At 43.5% G+C, this 24,087-nt stretch overlaps 1 protein-coding gene across 1 annotated transcript in view; it reads right to left on the bottom strand.

The window, feature by feature from the left end:
* The window catches only part of LOC137380601 (cilia- and flagella-associated protein 46), a 453,149-nt gene that overhangs the window by 170,271 nt on the left and 258,791 nt on the right, over nt 1-24,087 (bottom strand). Inside the window, exons 32-34 of the mRNA XM_068052672.1 lie at nt 22,379-22,527; nt 17,411-17,509; nt 1,454-1,568 (exon numbers count right to left, since the gene is read on the bottom strand). Coding sequence (XP_067908773.1) covers nt 1,454-1,568; nt 17,411-17,509; nt 22,379-22,527 — 363 coding nt within the window. The remainder of the gene's footprint in view (nt 1-1,453; nt 1,569-17,410; nt 17,510-22,378; nt 22,528-24,087) is intronic.

Below are 24,087 nucleotides of genomic sequence, written 5' to 3'. Positions count from 1 at the left end.
GAGTAGATTAAGCCTACATTTCCTGGAGTTTAGAAGAATGAGGGGTCATCTAATTGAAACATAGTGTCTTGACATGGTAGGTGCTGAGAAAGTGTTTCCCCTGGCTGGGGAATCTAGAACAGGGGGGGTTGACAGTCTCAGAATAAGGGGTTGGCTATTTAGAACTGAGATGAGGAGAAATCTCTTCACTCAAAGAGATGTGTATCTTTGAAATTCTCTACCCCAGAAGCTGCGGCTGCTCAGTTGTTGAGTATATTCAAGACAGAGGTCGCTCGATTATTGGGGACTAAGAGAATTAAGGGAAATGAGCATAGTGCTGGAAGGTGGAATTGAGGTAGAAGATCAACCATGATCTTATTGAATGACAGAGCAGGCTCAAAGGGCCAAATGGCCTACTCCAGCTCCTATTTCTTATGTTCATATTGTCACGCACACCGGAAGTCGATGATACAAATTATGGACTAACTCTGAGGAATTATAAAAAATGACTTGTCTTTTGAAAAGTGAGCAATGATCCAAAATGGCCACCAGAGAAAAAAGGGATTGGTCTTTGTATATTCAAATTGTCTAAGAAGGACAAAGGACAAATCTTCAAAGCTAAGAGGTGTCAATTGAACCCCATCATAATACATACAGGAATTCCATGTCTTATTTTGAAACAAAGAAGGTGTGAAGTAGCCACGTCCTGGGCCATTATGCGATCACAATGGTGAGGAGACCAAAACGTCTCCTACCAAGAGATGAAAAGAAATACAGCTTTACCTCAAAATAAATCAGAGAGAAAATGATGCCAGAAAGAGAGGGAACGAAGACAAAGCAACATCTAGCAGCTTGTATTCCAACAAACCAGAAGGCATATGTCCTGCTGTAGAATCCTACATCTACATTAGATATTAGTGAACTAGAAGAGATCCACTGTTTTCAACTGAACTTTCAATCAAGAGGGACATCTACAATCATCTCAGGCCTGCACCCAATTTCCAAGAGAATTCAACAGGTTTATTATGACCTCCCCCCCACTAAAAATCACTTTCCTTTTTTTCCCCTCTCTATCTGACTCTTCTGTGTGTATGTGTGTGTGTGCGTGTGTGCGAGCGAACGTGAGTGGATGCAGTTGCAACAATTTTGGCATAAGGCGTATTGATCAACAAACAATTGATTTTCTGTTTTTTAAACCTACAAGAAATCCTGTTTTTATCTGTTTATTTGGAAAATAAAACACCAAGGGGTTAAACCCCGGTCAGGAGGGGAGTTGAACAGTGGGAACTACCCACATCGCACCACATGGCCACGTGGTTCTTAAATGAACCCATGGTATCACCCAGTTTTCTTGTTGAATAGTCTTCATACTTTTCTTTAAGCTCATCCACAACCATACATACAACCATCATAAAAAAGAGACAGAAATTCACTAAAGTGATAAATATAGTACGCTTTCAGACTCATGTCTCACCATTTCCTTCTTAGAAGTTGTTCGTGTGTCAGTTAGGTTTTGATTTGAAATTAACTGTTTTTCTTTTGCAGCTTGTAATCGATGATTGTTCAGTTGAGCAATTTCTTGCCGACATCTTAAGAAACAGAATATTCACAATAAGCATTTTTACTATTATTACAACCAGGTGAGAAAGGTGTCTAGGAGTCCTTCTCAGCCTTCACCTGGTCTTACTGTAACAGGGCTTAATTTTTAAAACACCGTGTTTTTAGCTCCCCTTTGGTGAATCCTTGTTCACCGCTTGCCAATTATAAGGCACAGAAACCAGCAAAAGCAGGTTTTCTTTGGTTTAAAGAAAAAAGGTTGAAATTTATTAAAATTAAACTTAAACTATAATTCAGTTAATGCCTACGGATACACGACGTGCCCAAGCTAGCATGCATATGCGATACACAAATACAGATAGAGACAGAAAAGAGCAGAAGAAAAATAAAGTGGAAAAGTTTGAGGCACGTTCTGGAGAGGGTTTTTGTTACGGTTCTTCGAGCTCACTGTAGAGTCCTTAATTGCAGGTAGATCTTGTTTTTTGTTGGGGCCCAATATTCTTCTTAAACTTTGTTCGCTGTAGGAGACTTTTCTCTCTTGGGGTTCATGTGTCTTCAGTGGATTTGGAGTTCTGTGAGAAAGAGATGGGAGCAGGCAGGAGGGGCTGTGGCGAGCGAGTCAGGAGAAGTCTTTTCAGTCCAGGAGCAAACAGACACTCTCGAGTTCAAACTGTACAATTCAGAAAAAACAAGTTGCCAAGCAGGCTAGTCATGTGACTAACTAGTCTGACCACGTCTGTTTGTGTAGTCTCTAGTCTTAGATGACCCTGGAATGTCTCTTCTTACACACAAAACCTGGTGCTCAAAGTCCTCTGTGGGTTAAACTGGATCAGGGAAGTAACCCCTTTGTCTCCGCAAGCATTGTTTGTTAATATGTCTTTCCAGCCAAGGATCTGGTGATTTTTAAAAATAAGTCCTTTCTTCACTTCAGCCATTGTTTTCAAATCAATGTTCATATGACCAAATTAATAAGCCTCATTCTTGGCAGGTAGGGGTCTAGCATGTCACTTTTCAAGTTTTCAATTAATTACAAGTAAACATGATCGATTATTTACAATTACTAGTAATAGCTGAGGAAAACACTGCAGATATCAGAAAACATTTTTTTCTATCTCTCATTAAAAATCTCATGCTTGTTGATACTTCCTGTTGACAAAAACTTTACTTTGTCATATTTTATGTCACAGTTCATTATAAATTCTTACATCCACATTTATGATGGAAATCCCCAAAAAGCCACCAGTTTGATATTGCAAAATTATGCCACCAGGTGGCAGTGTATTGCCTTTTCCTCAAAAATCCACAAAATGCTTTCAAAAATGTTTAATGCTTCTTTCCCTCAGTGGGAGAATAGGAGATAGGGGTGATATAGGACAGGGAAGCAATATGGACCCTTAAAGGAGGGCAACAAAAAGTTTTCTAAAAATGTTATGGTATCAGTACTCTCATACAGGAGGCCAAGGCATTTCAGATTGTAGTAAATCAAAGTTTTGAGCACACAGTACGTAGTTAATATTTTTACTTGTAAATTAATAGGCTAATCGATATTAATACACTCTTATTTTGCAGTCATGTCAAATCTTCCTAACCTGTTAAAATGTCAAATGGATACCAATAGATTGGCCTCATCATTTATATTGCACAATTTCAAGACTAAAATTTTAAATATAGTAATCATATAATTACATTATGAAAATATTCATTTCAAATAATCTGTAAATTCACAGAGTTTACAATGGATGTTTATATCTTGTGTGAATCAAAGGGTGGCAAAATCTAGATGACCCAGTTTTGAAATTATCAAAGGTACAATCACACTTAAAGATAATACTTATTAACATAAAATCGGTATAGATTGGGCAAAAGCAAAAGCGGGGTGATGGTCATGATGATTCTCTACTTATTTTGTTCTCCATGCAAGTATCTGCTGACATTTTCCTTTGATGTTGTCAGTTTAATAGATTACATTTATGAATGAAATAATGGAAGGAATTTTATGCTGTCCCCCACAGCGGGTTTGGAGGTGGTGAGAGCACGTAATCGGGTGGGATGGTGGTGGGGGTGGGTCGAACCCTGCCACCTTCCTGTCTCTGCCAAAATTAAGTCTGGGACGGGAAGGCTTGTGAATGGCCTTCCCACACCAGCACCAATTGAGGTCCTTATATGGTTATTTAATGCCCAATTAGGAGCCTCATCCCGCCGCCACCGCAATTAGCCCAATGGCAAGCGGGTCATTCACCACACAGGAAGCACATCACCAAAATCCATGTGGGTTGCTTTCTATCTCTGGGGTTGGGGTGGTCCCTCGTTAAAAGGCACTTAGTGACTGATCGAGGGACCCAGCATCAGGACAGGGGGGGGGGGGGGACCACTGAGAACCACACCTATGCCCTTGCTGCTGATCCCCCTACACTCCCCTCCCACGCAATCCCCATGCTGTGAGATCCCTCCTGCCCTGACTTACCTGTGGCCTGGGTCCAGCACCACTCCTAGGCCTTGGGTAAGTGCTCTACCAGCAGCAACTACCGGCCTCTGATTGGCCAACAACTCTCAGAGGGCCAACTGACACGATCCAGCAGGTCTCCCACAGAAGGGGCAACCCAGGTTTCTCGCTTTTGCTGGAGGTTGAGCGCCCCGTCGTTGGGATAAAATACCAGCCAACGAAGAAGTTCATGAAAAACTCCCCATATTCTCACCAGTAGTTTTCTGTTTCATTCACCCACCTCTATAAAAGGGGCATCATTAATAGTACCACAACATATTCCCTTTGGGAATCCCCCAGTACCTGTGTTTTTTGGAGGAAGGGATAGTATTAACACTCCATCCCAACCACTAGTACTCTCTGAAAAGCATTTACAGACTGAGATGCTAAAGCAAGCAATTTTATCTCCTTTCCTTTGAATAAACAGAAGCAACATGAAAGGACTGTGCAGTTTTATCAAATGGCAGGATTCCAGATGCCCTATCTGCTCCATTGCACCGTGTCTCCGTGTAGTCAACTGCATAATGTTGCAACCAAGATCGATTACACTCTCTAAATGTTCAGTTCCTTTGTAACCATGAGCACCAAGCTGTGCAAGTGAATGATTACCTTCCATGCAACAATCATAATACCTTTATATAAGCAATTCCATTATCCTATCAATACTTGACCCATAAAACCTGATTTCTGAGTGGTTTGTGGATGAACAAGGCTATTCCCGGGAACCATGGCTCATGACACCTCAACTGGGCACCAGCTGAACATAGATATCAGGTACAGGCACTCACTTAAGTAATCAGTGAGCACACTACTGACAAGCTGAAGCAGCATTTCAAAATGCTGGAATAATCTGGAGGCATCTGTAATACACCTTGGTTTCAAAGATTGCCTATGACCAGTTCAATGCAAAAATGCAGGAAAGTGTGGATTTTAACACCACCAGAAGTTTAGCCTTGATGTGTAGTTGACCTAATCAAGTTGACTTAATCCTTAAGATGGAATTCAGCTCTCAGTGACCCGAGGATATTGCCCCATTACATTTTGTGTTTCCAGCACACAGAAGGGGTCTCTACAAGCTTTCTTTAGTACCCTCATTTACATTGTGACATGCATGATTTGTATCATGTGCTGAAAGCTCAGGGGACAAGATGGCCAGACGTCCTGAGCATGGGCTGAATTTTACCGGCCCCTCAATGCCGCGGGTTGCGGTGCGGGGGCCAGTATAAATCTGCGGGGAGAGGCCCGCTTCGACCTGCGACATCAAGAAGGGCCTGCCACATATTACCGGCAGCAGGGGGACCTCGCAGCAGCCCCCGCTGCACAGCGGCGGCACCCCAATTAGAATATGTAAAACGCTACTTACCTCTGCTGATTATGCATCCGCTGCCTCTCGCTCCACACTTCCACATATTACGCAGAACAGGCGGCCATCACATGCCATCCCGTTCATGAACAGAAAACCAGAAGGGACAGCAGAAGCAGGAGCACTGGACAGTGAAGGCAAGTCCAGATATACAGGTGTCTCAGCTCTGCATTCTGGAAGGGTGGAGGGAGGGGGGAGATTACAGCGGCCTCAACTCTGCACTCTGGAAGGGAGGAGGGGGCGGATTACAGGGGTCTCAGCTCTGCATTCTGGAAGGGAGGGGGGAGGGGTTCTGGGATTACTGGAGGGAAAGCTCTGCAGGCATGAAGGGAGATACTGTGTACCCTCCCTCCGTAAACAGTGTACGCTTTGCATTTGTTTGTGTCTGTGAAGGAGCAATGGCACTCTAGTCACCCTGTGTGTGGGGAGGGTGCCAGAAAGGGTAGGAGCTTTAAGATTATATGGACGATGGGGGCAATTGATGCAACTGGTCGGATCTTGATGTGGTCATGCTGTGCCACTTTCAGTGTTGGCCAAGATGGGCAATGCCATGCCACGCCACATAGTTGATCCACGAAAGCACCTGATGTACCCGTCAACACCAATCCCTGCCCCGTTAGGAACCTTCAAATAAATGAAGGGTTCAACTTTATTTATCACATAGAAATGAATATGGCTCATCCTACATTGTGTAGATCCTCTGCTCCTGAGCCAAAATCAACAGGCAGGTGCGAACCATGTAGAGGCCCCCAGTTGTGAGCAGCTTCCCCCCGCAAGGGGAGCTCGCCATTACAGTCGCTGTGTATCTACAGGCCCCACATGTCATGCCATCAGATGTTAGAGCACAAGCATCAGAGGCGATTGTGCATGGTGGTGACACGTCTCTGTGCCCTGCTCAAAGATGACCTGCAGCCCATGGACTTCAGTGGACATCCTACGCCTGTGGTCCTCATAGTGGCAGAGGTTCTAAAGCTTGACAGCTATGCAGTTTTTCAGGGGCCCACCGGAGACCTTTGTAGGGTCATACAGTCAGTAGTGCATCGCTGCATCAGGGAGGTCACCGAGGCCCTGAACCGGAGGGCCAGTGAGTATGCCGCTTCAGGACAGACCCTCACAGCCAGCCCAGAGGGACATTGGTTTCAGCAGCACTGCCAGAGAACCACAGGTTTTAGGGTTCATAGACTGCACCCACGTGGCCATTAGGGCTCCCGCCAGGCTACCACCACCTGCAGACGTTACCATTAAAGGAATTCTCCAATCTAGGTGCAGCTGGTATGTGATCACCAGAAATGTTTAATGCAAATCTGTGCCTGCTTCTCAGGTAGCTGCCATGACACCTGGGCCCTGCACCAGTCCCAGCTGCCACCGCTGTTCACTGGAGGGTGGCTTCTTGGAGACAAGGGCTATCCCTTGCAGACATGGCTTCAGACACCAGTGAGAGACCCCACCACTGCTGCAGAGCAGAGATACAATGCCAGCCACTGAGCTGCAAGTGTCACCATTGAGCAGGCTATCAGCATGCTGAAAGAGCACTTCCAATGCCCGGATGGATAGGGTGATGCCCTGTTCTACGGGCCGAAAAGGCCAGCTCCTTTCTTTGCTGCTCGCTGTGCTCTGCACAACAATGCACCCAATAGGGGGCAGGCCTGGCAATGATGAGGAGAGATGTCAACAGTCTTCCTTCTCGCTGAGGATCTGCAATAGGAAAGGCACATGTGAGGACAGATGGCATCCAGGCTCTGCACACAGGGCTAGCAGTGAGCTCGGGATGCACGGCAGTGGCTTATCAGACAAAGGCTCTCGGCTGCATAGAAACTGACACGACCTCTGCAAGCCACACATCATCCTTGCTCACCTGCTGTGTGGCAGTCCACATCTGCAGCATTCCTGTGTAAACCATTAGAGGCAGCATCTGACTGAGCCAATATCCATATCACTGAATCCATGGAGACGCTCATGAATAATGGTAGCATGGCAATGATTTTATTGCATACGTTGGTTCTCCTGAAGGACCAAAGTTGCAAAGAGATGTGACATTGGCGCTACATGCTGGCACACATCATTCACACAGAGAAAAGGACACACATGTTGGTGAGCAACATTTAGTGAATGATGTTTTTACATTGCTGTGACACCCATGCATTCCTATTTCTGTCAGTGTGTTCTCTGTAAACGTTTCCGAGTGCCTCTTCTCGGTGCAACCTCTGCGCTAACAGCCTGACTGAAGGAAGGCTGCTGATCTGATTTCCCTTTGGCTGTGGATGACTTTGGCGCTCGTACCCTGTGCGCATGAGGTCGAGAGGGCCCCGGCTGGCTGGGGCAGTGCTTGTTCATCCCCTTCCGGCATTGGATCCTTTGGCGCCGGATGGCCCCATGGCTACTTACTTCCTCTGCCATCTCCAGGCAGGCTGCCTTGTTCAGGAGGGAGGGCCTCTTCTTAATGTCACTGGTGAAAAAGACCTCCAGCCTTACCCGCACAGCCTGGAGGAGAGTGAGCAGGGAGGCTTCACTACATTGTGGGGCCACCATAGAGTACCTCTCTGCCTCGGCTTTTGGTGTGGTGCTTTAAATGCAAAGGTGACTCCACCATATAGCTGCCCTAACTTCTGGCGACAAGATTTGTCTTGCACATGTTTGAAAACCAATGCAGGACGAGTGAGGAAATCTGCTGTTGTCATGGTTTTTCAACTATTACACATTGACGCATGTTCACCAACACTTTGCTTCTGCAGCAGCTGATCATAGTTATTGGTGTAATATTTCTAGTTGGCAATGCAGCTAGAATATGAAGATATTTTCCTGTTTTTAAACAAAGATTGTTCAATTGCAGTTACATGTCTTCACGTAACAGTTAGCAGAGAAATTAATATAGATTCCAAGTGCATATTAGTCTGTGGCTTTTCACAGTCAGATGATTAGAAACCCATACTAGGTAAGTATTCTTCAATTATGGTTTTATTTCTGTTGTGTATTGGCCTTTTATGGTACATTTACGTCTCACGTCCTGGAATGTTCACAATTAAGATTATTCACCCAGGTGCTGCATGCCTACAAGAAGCAATGCAACACTTGAGTGGAAGAAGAGGATCGCAGCTTCACAGGACACTGGGACACAGCAGGGTATGTGGCAGCAAAGCAGAAAGTGCTGGGAAAACTCAGCAGGTCTGGCAGCATCTGAGGAGAGAGAAGCAGGGTTAACTTTCAGGTCTGTGAACTTGGTCACCCGACCTGCTGAGTTTCTCCAGCACTTTTTGCTTTGCTGCCAGATTGACAGCAGCCCCATTCTTCAATAGTGAGGTAAGTATTTCTTTGACAGCTGTCAGGGAACAGGTGCTGGGGCGCTTTAAATAGGGTCCCAGCACCTGCTATACAGCTGACAAAAGGTTATTCACTGTGGTAGATGTCCCGCTTTTCTCCCCATGTAATATGGGGGATGAGGGGTGGGTGGAGTGTCGCAGTGATGCTAATGAGCCCCTGCACGTAACATCGCAGGAGCGCTGTGGCGGCCGCTGAATGCAGGCATGCCGCCGAGTTCAAATCAAGCCGCCGCAGAGTGTGGCGCATGAATAGAATTCAGGCCCATGAGTATAAATATATCAGTGAAGTTCCTTAAAGCTGCACCTGCACTTCCTCAACAGTGTCCAGTTTTGCTTCCTGTGTTCAGTTGAGTATTATGCCTAGATAAGCCGGGAGTCTGTCAATTCCCAGTGGAAGGATTGTTCCTTTTTTCTCTCGAAGCCCTTTAAAAAGGCACTATACGCCTTTGCCGGGGATGGAGCGCCCGCCCCCTCCACATCATCAGGGAGGAGGGGTGGTCCACCCCCACAATTTAAAAGAGCCGCCACGATCAGTATTACAGTGGCTCCGCGACGGGCGCGGACCACTGTATAATAACTTTTTGTGAGCATAATTTAACACTAGAATACAGGCACTTTTCTAAATGTGCTAAAGTACTTGTGAGTTGAATTGCAAAACTCTATTCCATAAAAGGTATTAGGCAGGGCAAAGCTGTAATCTTGCTGTTCTGATGAAAATTAGAAAAACCGATTCAGCTTTGCCATTATAGTTTGAGATCATTTGAATCATTCACTGATGTCACACAGCCTTGGCACTCACTCAGAGGTATCCAGGATCCTAAACATTATTTATTAGAACACACTACTTTCTGCAGTGACAAAGACCTTGGAAAAGCTCGAGTTTTTTTTAATGTTTTGTCACTCCTGATTTTAGTGCTTCAATGCCATCACCAGAAAAATGAATGGAAAATCTTGTCAATATATCCACTTCTGGAAATAGCATTTCCAATATCTCCTCAAAGTAAAAAAAACTAAGGCAGCCAGCAATAACAGGCTGTGCTTTAAGATTATATGGATCTTCATTCCACTTGTCAGCAGAAAGTAACTAATTTTAAGCAGAAATCTTTTTTTTGAATAAATTAAAAAGGGCTTAATGCATCAACATGTCTCATAGTCTGCATTTAAGTGCCTGTGCAAAGTAGACACATCAGAGTTGGCAAAAATACACGTGAATCTCGGACGACAGGGCAGACTGGTACAAAAGGTGAAGTCACACGGGATCAGAGGTGAGCTGGCAAGATGGATACAGAACTTACTCGGTCATAGAAGACAGAGGGTAGCAGTGGAAGGGTGCTTTTCTGAATGGAGGGCTGTGACTAGTGGTGATTCGCAAGGATCAGTGCTGGGACCTTTGCTGTTTGTAGTATATATAAATGATTTGGAGGAAAATGTAGCTGGTCTGATTAGTAAGTTTGCGAACGACACAAAGGTTGGTGGAGTTGCGGATAGTGATGAGGATTGCCAGAGGATACAGCAGGATATAGATCGGTTGGAGACTTGGGCGGAGAAATGGCAGATGGAGTTTAATCCGGACAAATGTGAGGTAATGCATTTTGGAAGATCGAATACAGGTGGGAAGTATACAGTAAATGGCAGAACCCTTAGGAATATTGACAGGCAGAGAGATCTGGGCATACAGGTCCACAGGTCACTGAAAGTGGCAATACAGGTGGATAAGGTAGTCAAGAAGGCATATGGCATGCTTGCCTTCATCGGTCGGGGCATAGAGTATAAAAATTGGCAAGTCATGCTGTTAGGCCACACTTAGAATATTGCGTGCAATTCTGGTCACCACACTACCAGAAGGACGTGGAGGCTTTGGAGAGGGTACAGAAGAGTTTACCAGGATGTTGTCTGGTCTGGAGGGCATTAGCTATGAGGAGAGGTTGGATAAACTCGGATTGTTTTCACTGGAACGACGGAGGTGGAGGGGCGACATGATGGAGGTTTACAAAGTTATAAGCGGCATGGACAGAGTGGATAGTCAGAAGCTTTTTCGCAGGGTGGAAGAGTCAGTTACTAGGGGACATAGGTTTAAGGAGCGAGGGGCAAAGTTTAGAGGAGATGTGCGAGGCAAGTTCTTTACACAGAGGGTGTGAGTGCCTGGAACTTGCTGCCGGGGGAGGTGGTGGAAGCAGGTACGATAGCGATGCTTAAGAAACATCTTGACAAATACATGAATAGGATGGGAATAGAGGGATACGGTCTCCGGAAGTGCAGAAGGTTTTAGTTTAGACAGGCATCAAGATCGGCGCAGGCTTGGAGGGCCGAATGGCCTTTCCTGTGTTGTACTCTTCTTTGTTCTTTGAATGCTCCATTTAGTGGCACTGCTATTGAAGTACTTATGAATCAAGTGCTGTTTGCCAGCAGTTTAACTTTGAGATGATAGGTTATATGACCACTGACTGCAAAGATAGTAGGGGACAACTTGCCAAGTAGCTCTTCTGTTCAAAGCAGCAGGATAGGTCAGGACACCCAGAAGAAATTTGCGACCATCCATATTATCTAAGTACATTTTATCTAAAGTTGTAACCTGCATTGTTTTACATCCTATAGAGGCATTCTCTTGATGTGTATTTGATAAGGCTTAGAGAAGGCATGCTACTGTAGTCACAGCTGACAAAAATAATACGCCCTTAGGGGAAAAAACGTTAATGATAAAATTGGGAAGTGCAGTTAAATTGTAATTGCCAGTATGGTTTATGCAGAATTAGACATCGAAAAATTAAACCACGTGAGATGTTGAGGATCATTTATCCGAAGCAAAAAATAACTAACTAAATAAAAACTACCAGTAATGTGTGTGCCATAATATGGATAAAAGTGACATTTCCATCAATTTCTTTGTTGAAAGCTAAATGCCAAATAATGGTAGTGTGTGTTTTAGCATAGATGGAAGACATTTCAAGGAGAAATACCTGGCAGGAGTGTATGCTTAAATTCATTGAGCCTGCAACATTTCCTGGAAATGTTCCTCCAGAGGTGGATGAGGTGGGGCTTGCCCACGATGAAAAGATATCTGTGTTAGGGTCTGAAGTTCTGTGAATGGATGGTAAATACCTGGTAGTTCAAGATAATAGGGTGAACAGGTATTGGGTGTTAATTAGTTAATTGTATTCAAGTGTGTATATATAAAGAGCCAGCCAGCACTGGCTAGTGGAGTTGTTTGGGGAGCAGAAGTAAGCTGTGGGGCAAGCAATAAATAATCTACACAAAAGCATCCTCGTCTCAGTGGCCGGAATTTTCCGCTGCCCCAGCGGGTCGGATGGTGGCATGGGGCCGGTGTAAAATTGAGTCGCAGGCTCCGGGAGGCCTGCCCGTCCCGCATCTGCCTCCAGACAAGTTTACGGCATCAGGTGGGGGTGGGGGGTGGGAAACGGCCCGCCCGTCCAAGGCCAATCAAGGCCCTTAAGCGACCACTTAAGGGCCCTCGCCCACCTCCACGGTTATTTTACCTGTGGCAAGTGGGTGTGCTGGGAACGTGAAAGGCCGCCCAGCGACAGCTGCCAGCCTTTCCACGCCCCGGTGGGGGGGCATGGCAGTCGGGCACAGGGTGCCCAAATGAGGGCCGCCCCTGCCTCCCAACCCACCCCCGGGACCCCAAGACACCCCCTTCCCCCCAACGACCACTCCAGCCTCACCGGGGAAGGACCAATCCTCCTGGTGAGGCATGCCCCTACTTACCTTCCCTCCTCAATCCATGGCGTCAGCTCCCGGTGGCGCTGCTGGGACTAAGAGCTGCCAGCCCGCTGATTGGCCGGCAGCTCACTGAGGCGGAACCTCCTCTCTTAAGTGTGTGGAAGTCCCGCCTCGGGACAATTAAAGCCCGGGGACCCGTAAAATACAGGACGGATCACCGGGCTAGGTGGAAGGGGGTTCACCACCGACTTTCACGTCGGAGTCCGGCACCCGTCTATCCACCGTAAAATGCCGGCCAGTGTCTTCTTCACAAACAAGCTTGGAGATTTCTCTAACATTGGTAGCAAAGGATGGTTGCCTGAAAGTGAAGATTGGAGACTAAGATTTGTTTTCAGACAGGAGATTAGAATTGGAGTTTTTTTTGAGGAAGCCGTATTTGGAGTTTTTTTGAAGAATGATGAGATTTTCCACTGCTGTTTTGTGAAGCCGAACCTTGCAATCAATGGAAGAATGACGTTGATATATGGACACAGGTTACGTCTTTACCTAAAAAGAAGCAAGGAATAGCTCTTGCAGTTTCATTTCCCGCCAGAAACACGATCAGAAGCAAAATGTTCTCAGAGCTAGGGGCTCATCATTTGGACAATGAGGAAGGTTTGGACAAACTCTTGAAATATATGGATAAAATTTACATGAAAGATGACTTATTGAGTGTCTATGAGGTGTGGTCGGACTTTGATAAACTTAGAAAAATGGATGGTTCTTCCATATTGAACACGAGAGCTACTTGGCAGGTTGTCCCCTGCTATCTTTGCATTGCATTATCCAAAAAGGAATAACAGGGTTTTTGAGATGACACATGATGTGGAAGGTTTGGAAGGCGAGAATGATGCTACTGATCAATCAGAAGGAATTGTACTGGTCACGAGAAGCTTCAGTCCGGTAATGAGTGTCCTAGTCACAGATTCGTTCAATTGCGCAGTACTAGACAGTGGGTACGTCCACAGTATGTGGAGTGGACTGGTTAAGGTGTTACATGGATTCTTTAAGAAAGGAAGACCGAAATAAGGTCAAAGAATATGACAGTTCTACCTTTTTCAGGTTTGGGGATAACAACACGTTGCAATCACTAAAAAGAGTGGTAATTTTGTGTAAAATAGCAGGGGTAAACCATTTTATTAGTACAAATGTAATACCAGTGATATAACTTTGCTGTTAAGTAAACCATCTATGAAAAAGGCTCGGATGAGATTGGACATGGAACATGATAAGGCGATTGTCTTTGAGAAATCTGTAGCTTTGTGGTTTACACAGTCAGGACATTATTGTATTGCTTTAGAGAGACCTAACATCTCTAAGCAGGATATTAAAGAAGTGTTAATGACATCCGGGGGTAGGGATTTAAAGGAGAAAAAGCAAATTATTTCAAAACTACATCGACAGTTTGCATATGCATCTTGTCATAAGTTGAAGATTCTGTTAAAAGATGCAGGGGTAATGAATGATGAAGACTACACTAAACTTATTGAAGATATCAGTGGAAAATGTGATATCTGTAAAAATACAGGAGGACGCCATCACGACCCATAGTGAGTCTCCCATTAGCAAGGGACTTTAATGAAACCATAGCGATGGACTTGAAGGTATGGGATAAAGAAAAAAAAACAATTTTATTCTACACTTTATAGATGTGGTGACTAGATTCAGTCTGTCAACGGTAATGTATAGTAAAGACAAAAAAGTAATAGTGGACAAGATAATGGAAAAGTGGATAGGAACAGGACTGGGAGCACCAGCTCGGTTTCTAACGGACAGTGGAGCAGAATTTGCCAATGATGAGTTCAGGAGTATGTGTGAAAATATGAATATTGTAGCAATGCGCACGGCAGCAGAAAGTTCTTTTTAGTAATGGGATTTGTGAGAGAAATAATAGTGATTGACTAAATGCTTCGAAAAATTTTAGCAGACCAGCCAAATTGTAAATTGACTGCTGCTCTGGCTTGGGCAGTACATGCGAAAAACATGCTTCAAATGGTTGGAGGCTACAGCCCCCATCAATTAGTTTATGGCAGGAATCTGTAAATACCTTCAGTAATGTGGGATAATTCCCCGACTTTAGAGGGAGAAGAGCATTTATTAAGGCGGAGGTTTCAGAATAATCAGGACAGCCTTGAGGTATCAGATCAGACCATCAGAAAATAATTTTGATACCAGGGATTTGTGTATTGCAAAAGAAAAGGGCAGAAAGAATGGATAGGCCCAGGAAAAGTTTATAGGCACTAATGGCAAAACGGTGCTTTTGCAACATGGCAACCAAATCACTGCAGTACATTCCCCATGGCTTAGAGGCACTGATTATACATAGACAGAATTTGAACAAATGATGGACACTGATGATGCACCATGTACTTCGCATATGTTGGACCTTTGCAAGCAACAGACTGTGGCAGATAATGGGCTAACTGAGAGTGGACCAAGTGATAGTGAAGATCCAGAAAAGGCCATTTATCCCAAAGGTCAACTATCAAAAGTTGTGACATATATGCCAGAAGGGACTAGTGAATAGAGGGAAGCCACCATTATAGGAAGGGCAGGAAAGCTCACAGGAAAATACAAACATTGGCTGAATGTGAAAGACAAGGGACAGGATATCAGACCAATAGATTGGCAGAAGGAAGTGAAAATGTGGAAGGCCAGAAAACGTAGTATAAGTTCAGATAGTAGGCCTGAAGATGATCATATTCCAAGCAAAAGGTCACGAAATTGTGAAAGGAAGTCTGGTTGTAGGATGGACAGGTCCAGAATTAGTAGTCCAGAAAGGGATAGGAACTCTAGTAGGGGACGTCATTTCACTAGAGCAAGGACCAGAGAGCAGGTGAGGGACGCCACAAGAAGTAGGAGCCCTTACGGTAGAGAAGCTGTAGTGGCTACTAACAAGACAGATGGTAAATTGATAAAGGATGCCAAGCAAAAAGAGCTTGACAGTTAGACAGAGTTTGGCGTATACACAGAGGGGCCAGATAAAGTACAACCAGCATTGTCCCATAGATGGATCTGTACAGAGAAAGTACTTCCCGATGGTACGTATAAAGCGAAGGCCAGACTTGTAGCTCGGGAATTTGAGGAACGACTAGGCGACCAGGAAGTTAGTGGACTCCCCAACAGCAGGAAAAACAAGTTTCAGGATTTTACGAGCCTTTTTAGCAGCACACTCTTGGGAATGCAAGTCCATTGACATCAAAGCAGCATTTTTGCAAGGAGAGAAATTTGAAAGGGAAGTATTTTTAAAGCCACCAAAAGAAGCTGGAGATATAGAACGTAAATTATGGAAGCTAAACAAGTGTGTTTATGGGCTAAATAATGCGTCCAGGGTGTGGTATTTTTCAGTTAGGTATGTCCTACTAAAAGCTGGTTGTATTCAACTAAATGTGGATCTGGCAACATTTTATTGGTAGTATGAAGAAAAACTAGCAGGCATTTTCTTGATGCTGTGGGTGATTTTCTGTGGGGAGGATCTGAGGCATTTGAGAAATTTGTGGTAGATAAAGTTCTGCAGGAGTTTAAAATTGGAAGTAGGGCTTCCAGAGCGTTTAAATATATAGGGTTGAATATTAGGCAGACTAAGTTGGGGGTAACTCTAAATCAACAGTCTTACCGAGAGAATGTTAATAGGATCCTCACAAAAGGAAGACTCTGCAACCAAGGAAGAAGTATGCCAGTTAAGGAGCTTAACTGGTTGTGCACACAAACTAAGCCGGATGCTTGCAATGATTTATTAGAATTGAGCACCGTGCTGAAACATGATACTGTTGGGAAAGTGCTGAAAGCAAATAATTCATTGAAGAGATTGAGTTTTGATAAATGTACACTTAAGTTTCCAGCACTGGATGACCCAGAAGAGATGAAATTGGTCATTTTCAGTGATGCCTCATGCCAATCTTCCCGATGGTTATTTGAGCGCAGCAGGGATCATTATATTTTTGGTGGGAAGAAATGATCAATGTTGCCCGTTAGCCTGGGAATTGAAGAGAATAAGGAGGATAGTTAAAAGCACCTTAGCTGCTGAGACACCTGCACTGATAAAAGCGATAGATATGGGTATATATTTATCGAGTATTTTAAAGAAACTCTTGTATAAGGGGCAATCAGAGAAGAGTTTTCCTATAGAATGCTACATAGATAACCATTCTCTGGAACAATGTCCATTCAACAAAAAGTGACACTGAAAAGAGGTTGAGGAATGATCTCGCGAGTATAAAAGAAATGTTGGAAAGAAAAACAATTTACAAAATAAAAGATGACTGCAGACATCCAGTGAGCAAGAGTGACCGCTACAATTTCTTTCACAGAGCACTTCCCTTGATCCCTGCAGCACAAACACATAACTTCCCAAACAACATTGCCTTTTACCAGTGGTGCTATCAGAATGCAGCCAGATTTGCATCAATGGAAGGCTTCAGAAAGAGTAACAGGTTCATTGTAAAGGGCCATTGCACCTCCTGCCACTCCTGTATTGCAAAAGATTGGATCTCAGGCAGCTTTCTTGGAATGGAGGATGCTGAAAAATATTGTGGGCACAGAAAGGTCACGTAGTTCCATGGAGCATAGTTGGAGTAATTTTGACTTGGGCATTCGTGTAAAATGGATGATAATGGATTAATCATCCACTGTATGTCTTCACTGATTTTCATTTTTATTGAAGTCATTTAGTGTTATGGCAAGGGATGCCAGTTAAAAAATAGCCATTAGAAAACTTCACCCTAAATAGTTCTTGATCCTTCCCTTGCAATGCTGTATTTAAATCAAATTACATTCACTACTTCGATTGCACAGAAACTGATGGTCTTTATCAAACTAACTTTGAATGGGTTTTACCAGTTGAAAGGTAAATATTTTTAAATAAATCTTTTAGCCTTATAGCTTCATCTACCCACCAGGAAGATTCCTTGTTTCAATCATTCATATTCTGAAAATGTTTAATTCTTTATGTAAATATGAACTAGAGTGTACTAAGCAATATCAAAAACAACATACTTAGCCCGTTCCGCTTCATAGATAAATACAGATCTAGGTATCGCTTCATGGTACTGTGCAGCCTGCCTTAGATTCAGCTCTAAACACATCTGGGCTAGCCTGTGGAAAATAAATATTTTGTTTGTAATTCAGGTTGAAAGGTACAATACAAATAAAACATTCTGCAAATATAATTATATGATACTGCAACAGTTGTGGTAAAGGAAACAGATTTTGAAAATCTTAAATGCTGCTGGGACTCGACTAACTGTACATTACTGCTTCAATCTGTTCCACAGGGTACAATACACAATTATATTAGAGACAAATAAAGATAATTATATTATCAACCAGTTGAGCAAAGTTATTCACGTGTTTAATCAAGCATACATTATATAATATAGGTATGGAGGACCATGTGTGTGATATTAATGAGGCTCCTCTTCTAAGAATAACATTGTCATTATATCTCATTGAGTGTTGAAATGCAGAGATGCTTAATAAGTACTCTGTCTCAGTTTTTGCATAGGAAAGTAGAACTGTACCGTTCTTGAGGGCAAAGTGGAAGGGCCACTAGTGAAGATAAATGATTATTTAAATTGGCTATGACGGATTGGGAAACGTTACTTAAAGGGATGATGGTGGATCGGCAATGGCAAACATTTAAAGAGCGCATGGATGAACTGCAACAATTGTTTATCCCTGTCTGTTGCAAAAGTAAAACGGGAAAGGTAGCCAAACCATGGCTTACAAGGGAAATTAGAGATAGGATTAGATCCAAGGAAGAGGCATATAAACTTGCCAGAAAAAACAACAGACCTGAGGATTGGGAGTAGTTTAGAATTCAGCAAAGGAGGACAAAAGGATTGATTAAGAAGGGGAAAATAGAGTACGAGAGCAAGCTTGCGGGGAACATAAAAACTGACTGTAAAAATTTCCATCAGTATGTGAAGAGAAAAAGATTGGTGAAGACAAATGCAGGACTTTATTATGGGGAACAAAGAAATGGCTGACCAACTAAATGCATACTTTGAAGGAAATCAGTATTAGTAGAGAAAGGGTGTTGGGGAAATTGATGGGATTGAAGGCCGATAAATCCCCCGGGCCTGATGGCATGCATCCCAGAGTACTTAAGGAAGTGGCCCGAGAAATAGTGGATGCATTGGTGGTCATCTTCCAAGATTCTATAGACTCTGGAACAGTTCCTGCAGATTGGAGGGTAGCTAATGTAACCCCACTATTTAAAAAGGGAGGTAGAGAGAAAGCAGGGAATTATAGACCAGTCAGCCTGACGTCGGTAGTGGGGAAAATTCTAGAGTCCATTATCAAAGGTTTAATAGCAGAGCACTTGGAGAACAGTGGTAGAATCAGGCAGAGTCAGCACGGATTTACGAAAGGGAAATCATGCTTAACAAATCTACTAGAATTCTTCGTGGATGTAACTAGTATAGTTGATGAGGGGGAGCCAGTGGATGTGGTTTATTTGGACTTTCAGAAGGCTTTCGACAAAGTCCCACATAAGAGATTAGCATGTAAAATTAAAGCGCATGGGATTGGGGGTAGTGTATTGTGATGGATAGAAAATTGGTTGGCAGACAGGAAACAAAGTGTAGGGATAAATGGGTCTTTTTCCAAATGGCAGGCAGTGACTAGTGGGGTACTGCAGGGATTGGTGCTAGGAGCCCAGCTATTCACACTATATATTAATGATTTAGATGGAGGAACTAAATGTAATATCTCCAAATTTGCAGATAGCACAAAACTGGGTGGGAGGGTTAGTTGTGAGGAGGATGCAGAGAGGCTTCAGGCTGATTTGGACAAGTTGAGTGAGTGGATTAATGCATGGCAGATACAGTATAATGTGGATAAATGTGAGGCTATCCACCATGGCAGCAAAAACAGGAAGGCAGATTATTATCTGAACAGCTGTAAACTGAGAGAGGGGAATATGCAGCAAGACCTAGGTGTTCTCGTACACCAGTTGCTGAAGGTAAGCATGCAGGTGCAACAGGCAGTAAAAAAAGCAATTGTATGTTGGCCTTCATAGCGAGAGGATTCGAGTACAGGAACAAGGATGTCTTGCAGCAATACAGGGCCTTGGTGAGGCAACACCTGGAATATTGTGTGCAGTTTTGGTCTCCTTATCTGAGGAAGGATGTTCTTGCTATAGAGGGAGTGTGGCGAAGGTTTACCAGACTGATTCCTGGGATGGGGGACTGACGTATGAGGAGAGATTGAGTCGGTTAGAATTATATTCGCTGGAGTTCAGAAAAGTGAGGCGGGGATCTCATAGAAACCTATAAAATTCTAACAGGAATTGACAGGGTAGATGCAGGAAGGATGTTCCCGATGGTGGGGGAGTCCAGAACCAGGGGTCATAGTCTAAGGATACGGAGTAAACCTTTCAGGACTGAGATGAGGAGAAATTCCTTCACCCAGAGAGTGGTGAGCCTGTGGAATTCGCTACCACAGAAAGCAGTTCAGGCCAAAACATTGTATGTTTTCAAGAAGGAGTTAGATATAGCTCTTGGATCTAAAGGGATCGAAGGGTATGGGGAGAAAGCGGGAACAGGTTACTGAGTTGGATGATCAGCCATGATCATAATGAATGGCGGAGCAGGCTCGGAGGACCAAATGGCCTACTCCTGCTCCTATTTTCTATGTTTCTATGTTTAAATGCTTAAAGAAAGTGCATTAAAGAAGTTAGTGGGCATAAAAGAAGAGAACTTGCCAGGCCCGCATAGTATGTATTTCAGTATACTGAAAAATTGGAGAAGACTATGTATAATTTTCAAAGGGTATGGGGCAAAAGCGGGAACAGGCTACTGAGTTGGACGATCAGCCATGATCATAATGAATGGCAGAGCAGACTCGAAGGGCCAAATGGCCTACTCCTGCTCCTATTTTCTATGTTTCTAAACATTTGTTGAAATGGGAATTGTCAAAGAACTAGAGGATTATACACTAGTTAGTTTGACCTCTATTGTAGTTAAATTGCTGAAGTTCATAATGTAGTATAGGAATAATGAATAATAAAATCAGATATTCAATATGGGAAGGGCAAGTTATACTAACTTAATTGAATTTTTCGAGGAAATAACAAAGTGGGTATATAAAAAGGATATTTGAAGCTGTTTGATAGGATGCTACAAAAGAAATTTATGAAGCTTAATGTACATGGTATTACAGGGAATACAGTCATACGGATAGTGGAAGAAGCTGTGAAGACAGAAAGCAGAATGGAGGGGATTTTCAGGTCGGTGAAGTGTAGGTAGTTGTGTACCCTGGGAATCCGTGTTGTCTCTCATTTATGTAAATGTTTATAACATACTCAAGGGGAATGAGACCAACGTTTTCCAATTATACCAATTTAATAGACAGATCAAATTGTGAGGAAGATTATAGGAGATTGCTGAAGGATGTTGGCAGGCCAACAGTCTGGGCAGATACAAAAACAAGAAATGCTGGAATCACTCAGCAGGTCTGGCAGCATCTGTGGAAAGAGAAGCAGAGTTAACGTTTCGGGTCAGTGACCCTTCTTCGGAATAAGTAAAAGGAGATGTTAGTATGGTTGGCCAAATGCTGGGCAGTCTGGGCAGATAGATGGCAGATGCAGAAAGGTAGTACATCTGAGAAAAAGGATCATGAAAGGAACTATAAACTAATTGTTAAGACTCGTAAGATAGTGGGAGAGAGAGATCTAAGGGTGCAGAAACATAGATCTATAAAAGGGAGTGCAGGTAGAAAAGTCATATATGGGCAATGGACATGAAAGCAGGAAACGGCCTGCCCGCCCGAGGCCAATCAAGGCCCTTAAGTGGCCACTTAAGGGCCCGCGCCCACCTCCATGGGTATTTTACCCATGGCAAGTGGGGGTGCTGGGATGTGAAAGATCGCCCAGCAATAGCTGCCTGCCTTTCCGTGCCCCAGGGTGGGGGGTCATGGCAGTCGGGCACAGGGTGCCCAATTGAGGGATGCCCCCGCCTCCCAACCCACCCCCTCCCCCCCAAATGACCGCAGCAGTCTGACCGGGGCAGGACCGATCTGCCTGGTGAGGCATGCCCAACTTGCCTTCCCTCGTGGATCCATCTGGTTGGCTGGGCTGCAGTCCCAGCAATGGCCACAGCTCCCGGTGGGGCTGCTGGGACTAAGAGGTATTGGCCGGCAGCTCAATGAGGCGGGACTTCCTCCCTCAAGCAGGTGGAAGTCCTGCCTTGGGACAATTAAAGCCCGGGGACCCATAAAATGTGGGACAGATCCCCGGGCTAGGTGGAAGCAGGTTCGCCACCGACACTTACATCCGTGGCGAATTCCCATCCGCCTAAGGTAAAATCTCGCCCATGATCAAAATAAGTAAAAGGAGATGTTAGTATGGTTGGCCAAATGCTTGGTCAAAGAGGTGGGTTTTAAGGAGGGCCTTAAAGAAGGTGGTGGTGGAGGGATTGAGAAAGGGAATTTCACAGGACTGGGCAGCTGAAGGCATGGCCACCAATGGTGGAGTGAAGTAGAGGTGCACAAGGGGCCAGAGTAAAGGAAATGAAGAAATGGTGGGGGGAGTGGGGGAGGGGTGGTGCTTGTAGTGATGGAGGAGGTTACTGTGTTTGGAAAGGGCAAGACATTTGAGGGATTTAAGCACTAAGATGACCAGTTTAAACTTGAGTCACTAGGGGACTGGGAGACAATGTAGGTCGGCACGGAGAGGGGTGGTAGATCAGCGAGGTTTGGTGAGTGATAAAATATAGACAGCAGTTTTGGAGCTTAAGTTTACATAAGTTGAAGAATTTGAGGCTGGTCAAGTCTGGAGGTAATAATGTCATGAATGAGGGCAGATGGCTGAGGAAAGGATTTTGGATTGAACCTACCATTCTAAATAAATTAAACAATCAATCTACATTTAAAACAATATTTATCTGAAGATAAAATAACAAATTACTTAAACGATATTGCATTCAATAATTACTATGTGCTGTACTTTGGAAAAAAAATAACCTGAGATGGTAAAAGTCAGAGAGACTCTTGTTATCCAACACGTCACTGGCTATTAATTCAGCAAGCTGTAGGATGGGCAAAGTCAAGTGTGTATACGATAAGGCTTGTAACTCCTTCACTAATACATCCATGTAGAATAAACTGTACGTCTTTCGAAAGGAAAAATAAATCAGTTAGTCTTGTAGAAGCAACATTATCAAATTTATTTTGTTCTCCAGAATGCACAATTAACAATAAACATCACTGTTTTCTTCACTCATAAATGCAGTACTAGACACAAAACATTTGTTGCACTTATTCAAACACAATCACTCGAGTCTGGATGGTGAGATTCATGTACAGTTGACAAATGTTACCCTGCATTGTACAACATCAAATATTCTGATTTTTTTTTTTGTTTTGATCCTGCCATAGAAATCAAAGCTCAATTTCCAGTTTATATTGAACATAACTGGCAAGCAGGTACTTTTCCCACAAAGTAGAAGATATGAGTTGTGGAGAATAGGATAGTTCAAATATTTTGCGTCATGGAACAGGTTTCGTGTTAAAAAGTGACTATTTCCATTGTTTCGTGCACTGGCAATTGGGAGAGCTGGCTTTGCAAGCTGAGAATGCCAGCAGTAATTGCTGTGTTCCAGAGCTGTGCTCCCTCATGCAAAAGGTCAGCTCATGCAAGTTTCCAACATTTATCTCAGTATTATGTTGCTGTAGATTTACATTTAAAGATTTAGACACAGCGTGGCCTAAAGTCACCCACTATTGGCGTAATTGAGACTTCTGGAGATTAATAGCAATTCTGTGATTTTTTTTTTTAATTTCTTGCTGAAACCTGCACTACACTCAACTGAACAGGAGCAGCAGAGCAAAATGTCTGAGAATGAGACGCCATGGCAGGAGATGGTCTACTTATTATTACTCCTAACAGTGACACTATATTTGCATTTCTTTCATTGTGGTGTAGGCAAATGGGTTCTGCAAGAAATTTTAGCACAAATTCCCATTGGTAGGATTGGTTTTAGAAACCAGTGAGCGTTTCAGCGTAATCTATACTGAAGTGTGATCCAGGAAATATGGGTCATTATTTTTATAATATTGCAGGAGGAACAGGTCTTACAAACAAGTTAATATTGGGAGGGCTAATATAAATGTAGAACCATCAATTAGAAAAGGCTCTGCTAAAGTATTTATCTAACAACATCTTCATTTTACTTGTATATCATTCACTTTCCCATAACATTGCTTTCATGTGAATCAAGACCAAATGTAGTCTACAGGTCAAGTGAAACTGAAGCTTAGGGATAATTCTCCCTTCCACCCTCTCTATTGGCTTCCCTCAAAGTGGCTTTGTTTACTTTCAAAGTTAACTTGCTAAAAAAAAGAAATTGAGACAATAAAACTGTCTAGTGTTCTCACAATGTGTTTTTCTCACCATCTGTCCCTCACCAAACAGTAAATGCTGTTAAAAAAAAAGTGAAATGTCATACTGGCACCACAAAGCATGGAGACCTTAGGAGGTCTACATCTCTTACAAAAAGCTTTTCATCTAACTGCTATCTCTGACTGAGAACGCTTAATACAAACACACTGCACTTGATGAGCACGACATTCAACACCCAGGCAAATCAAGCCAATCGTTCCAAGTAATAAAAGTGAGCAAGCAAATATATTACATTTAATGGGAATTACTTTAAAAATTGGGGCTATCTTCA

Source organism: Heterodontus francisci, chromosome 20 (assembly GCF_036365525.1).
Source record: "Heterodontus francisci isolate sHetFra1 chromosome 20, sHetFra1.hap1, whole genome shotgun sequence".
Taxonomy (NCBI): Eukaryota; Metazoa; Chordata; class Chondrichthyes; order Heterodontiformes; family Heterodontidae; genus Heterodontus; species Heterodontus francisci.
This window is presented reverse-complemented; position numbering and strand designations above follow the sequence as displayed.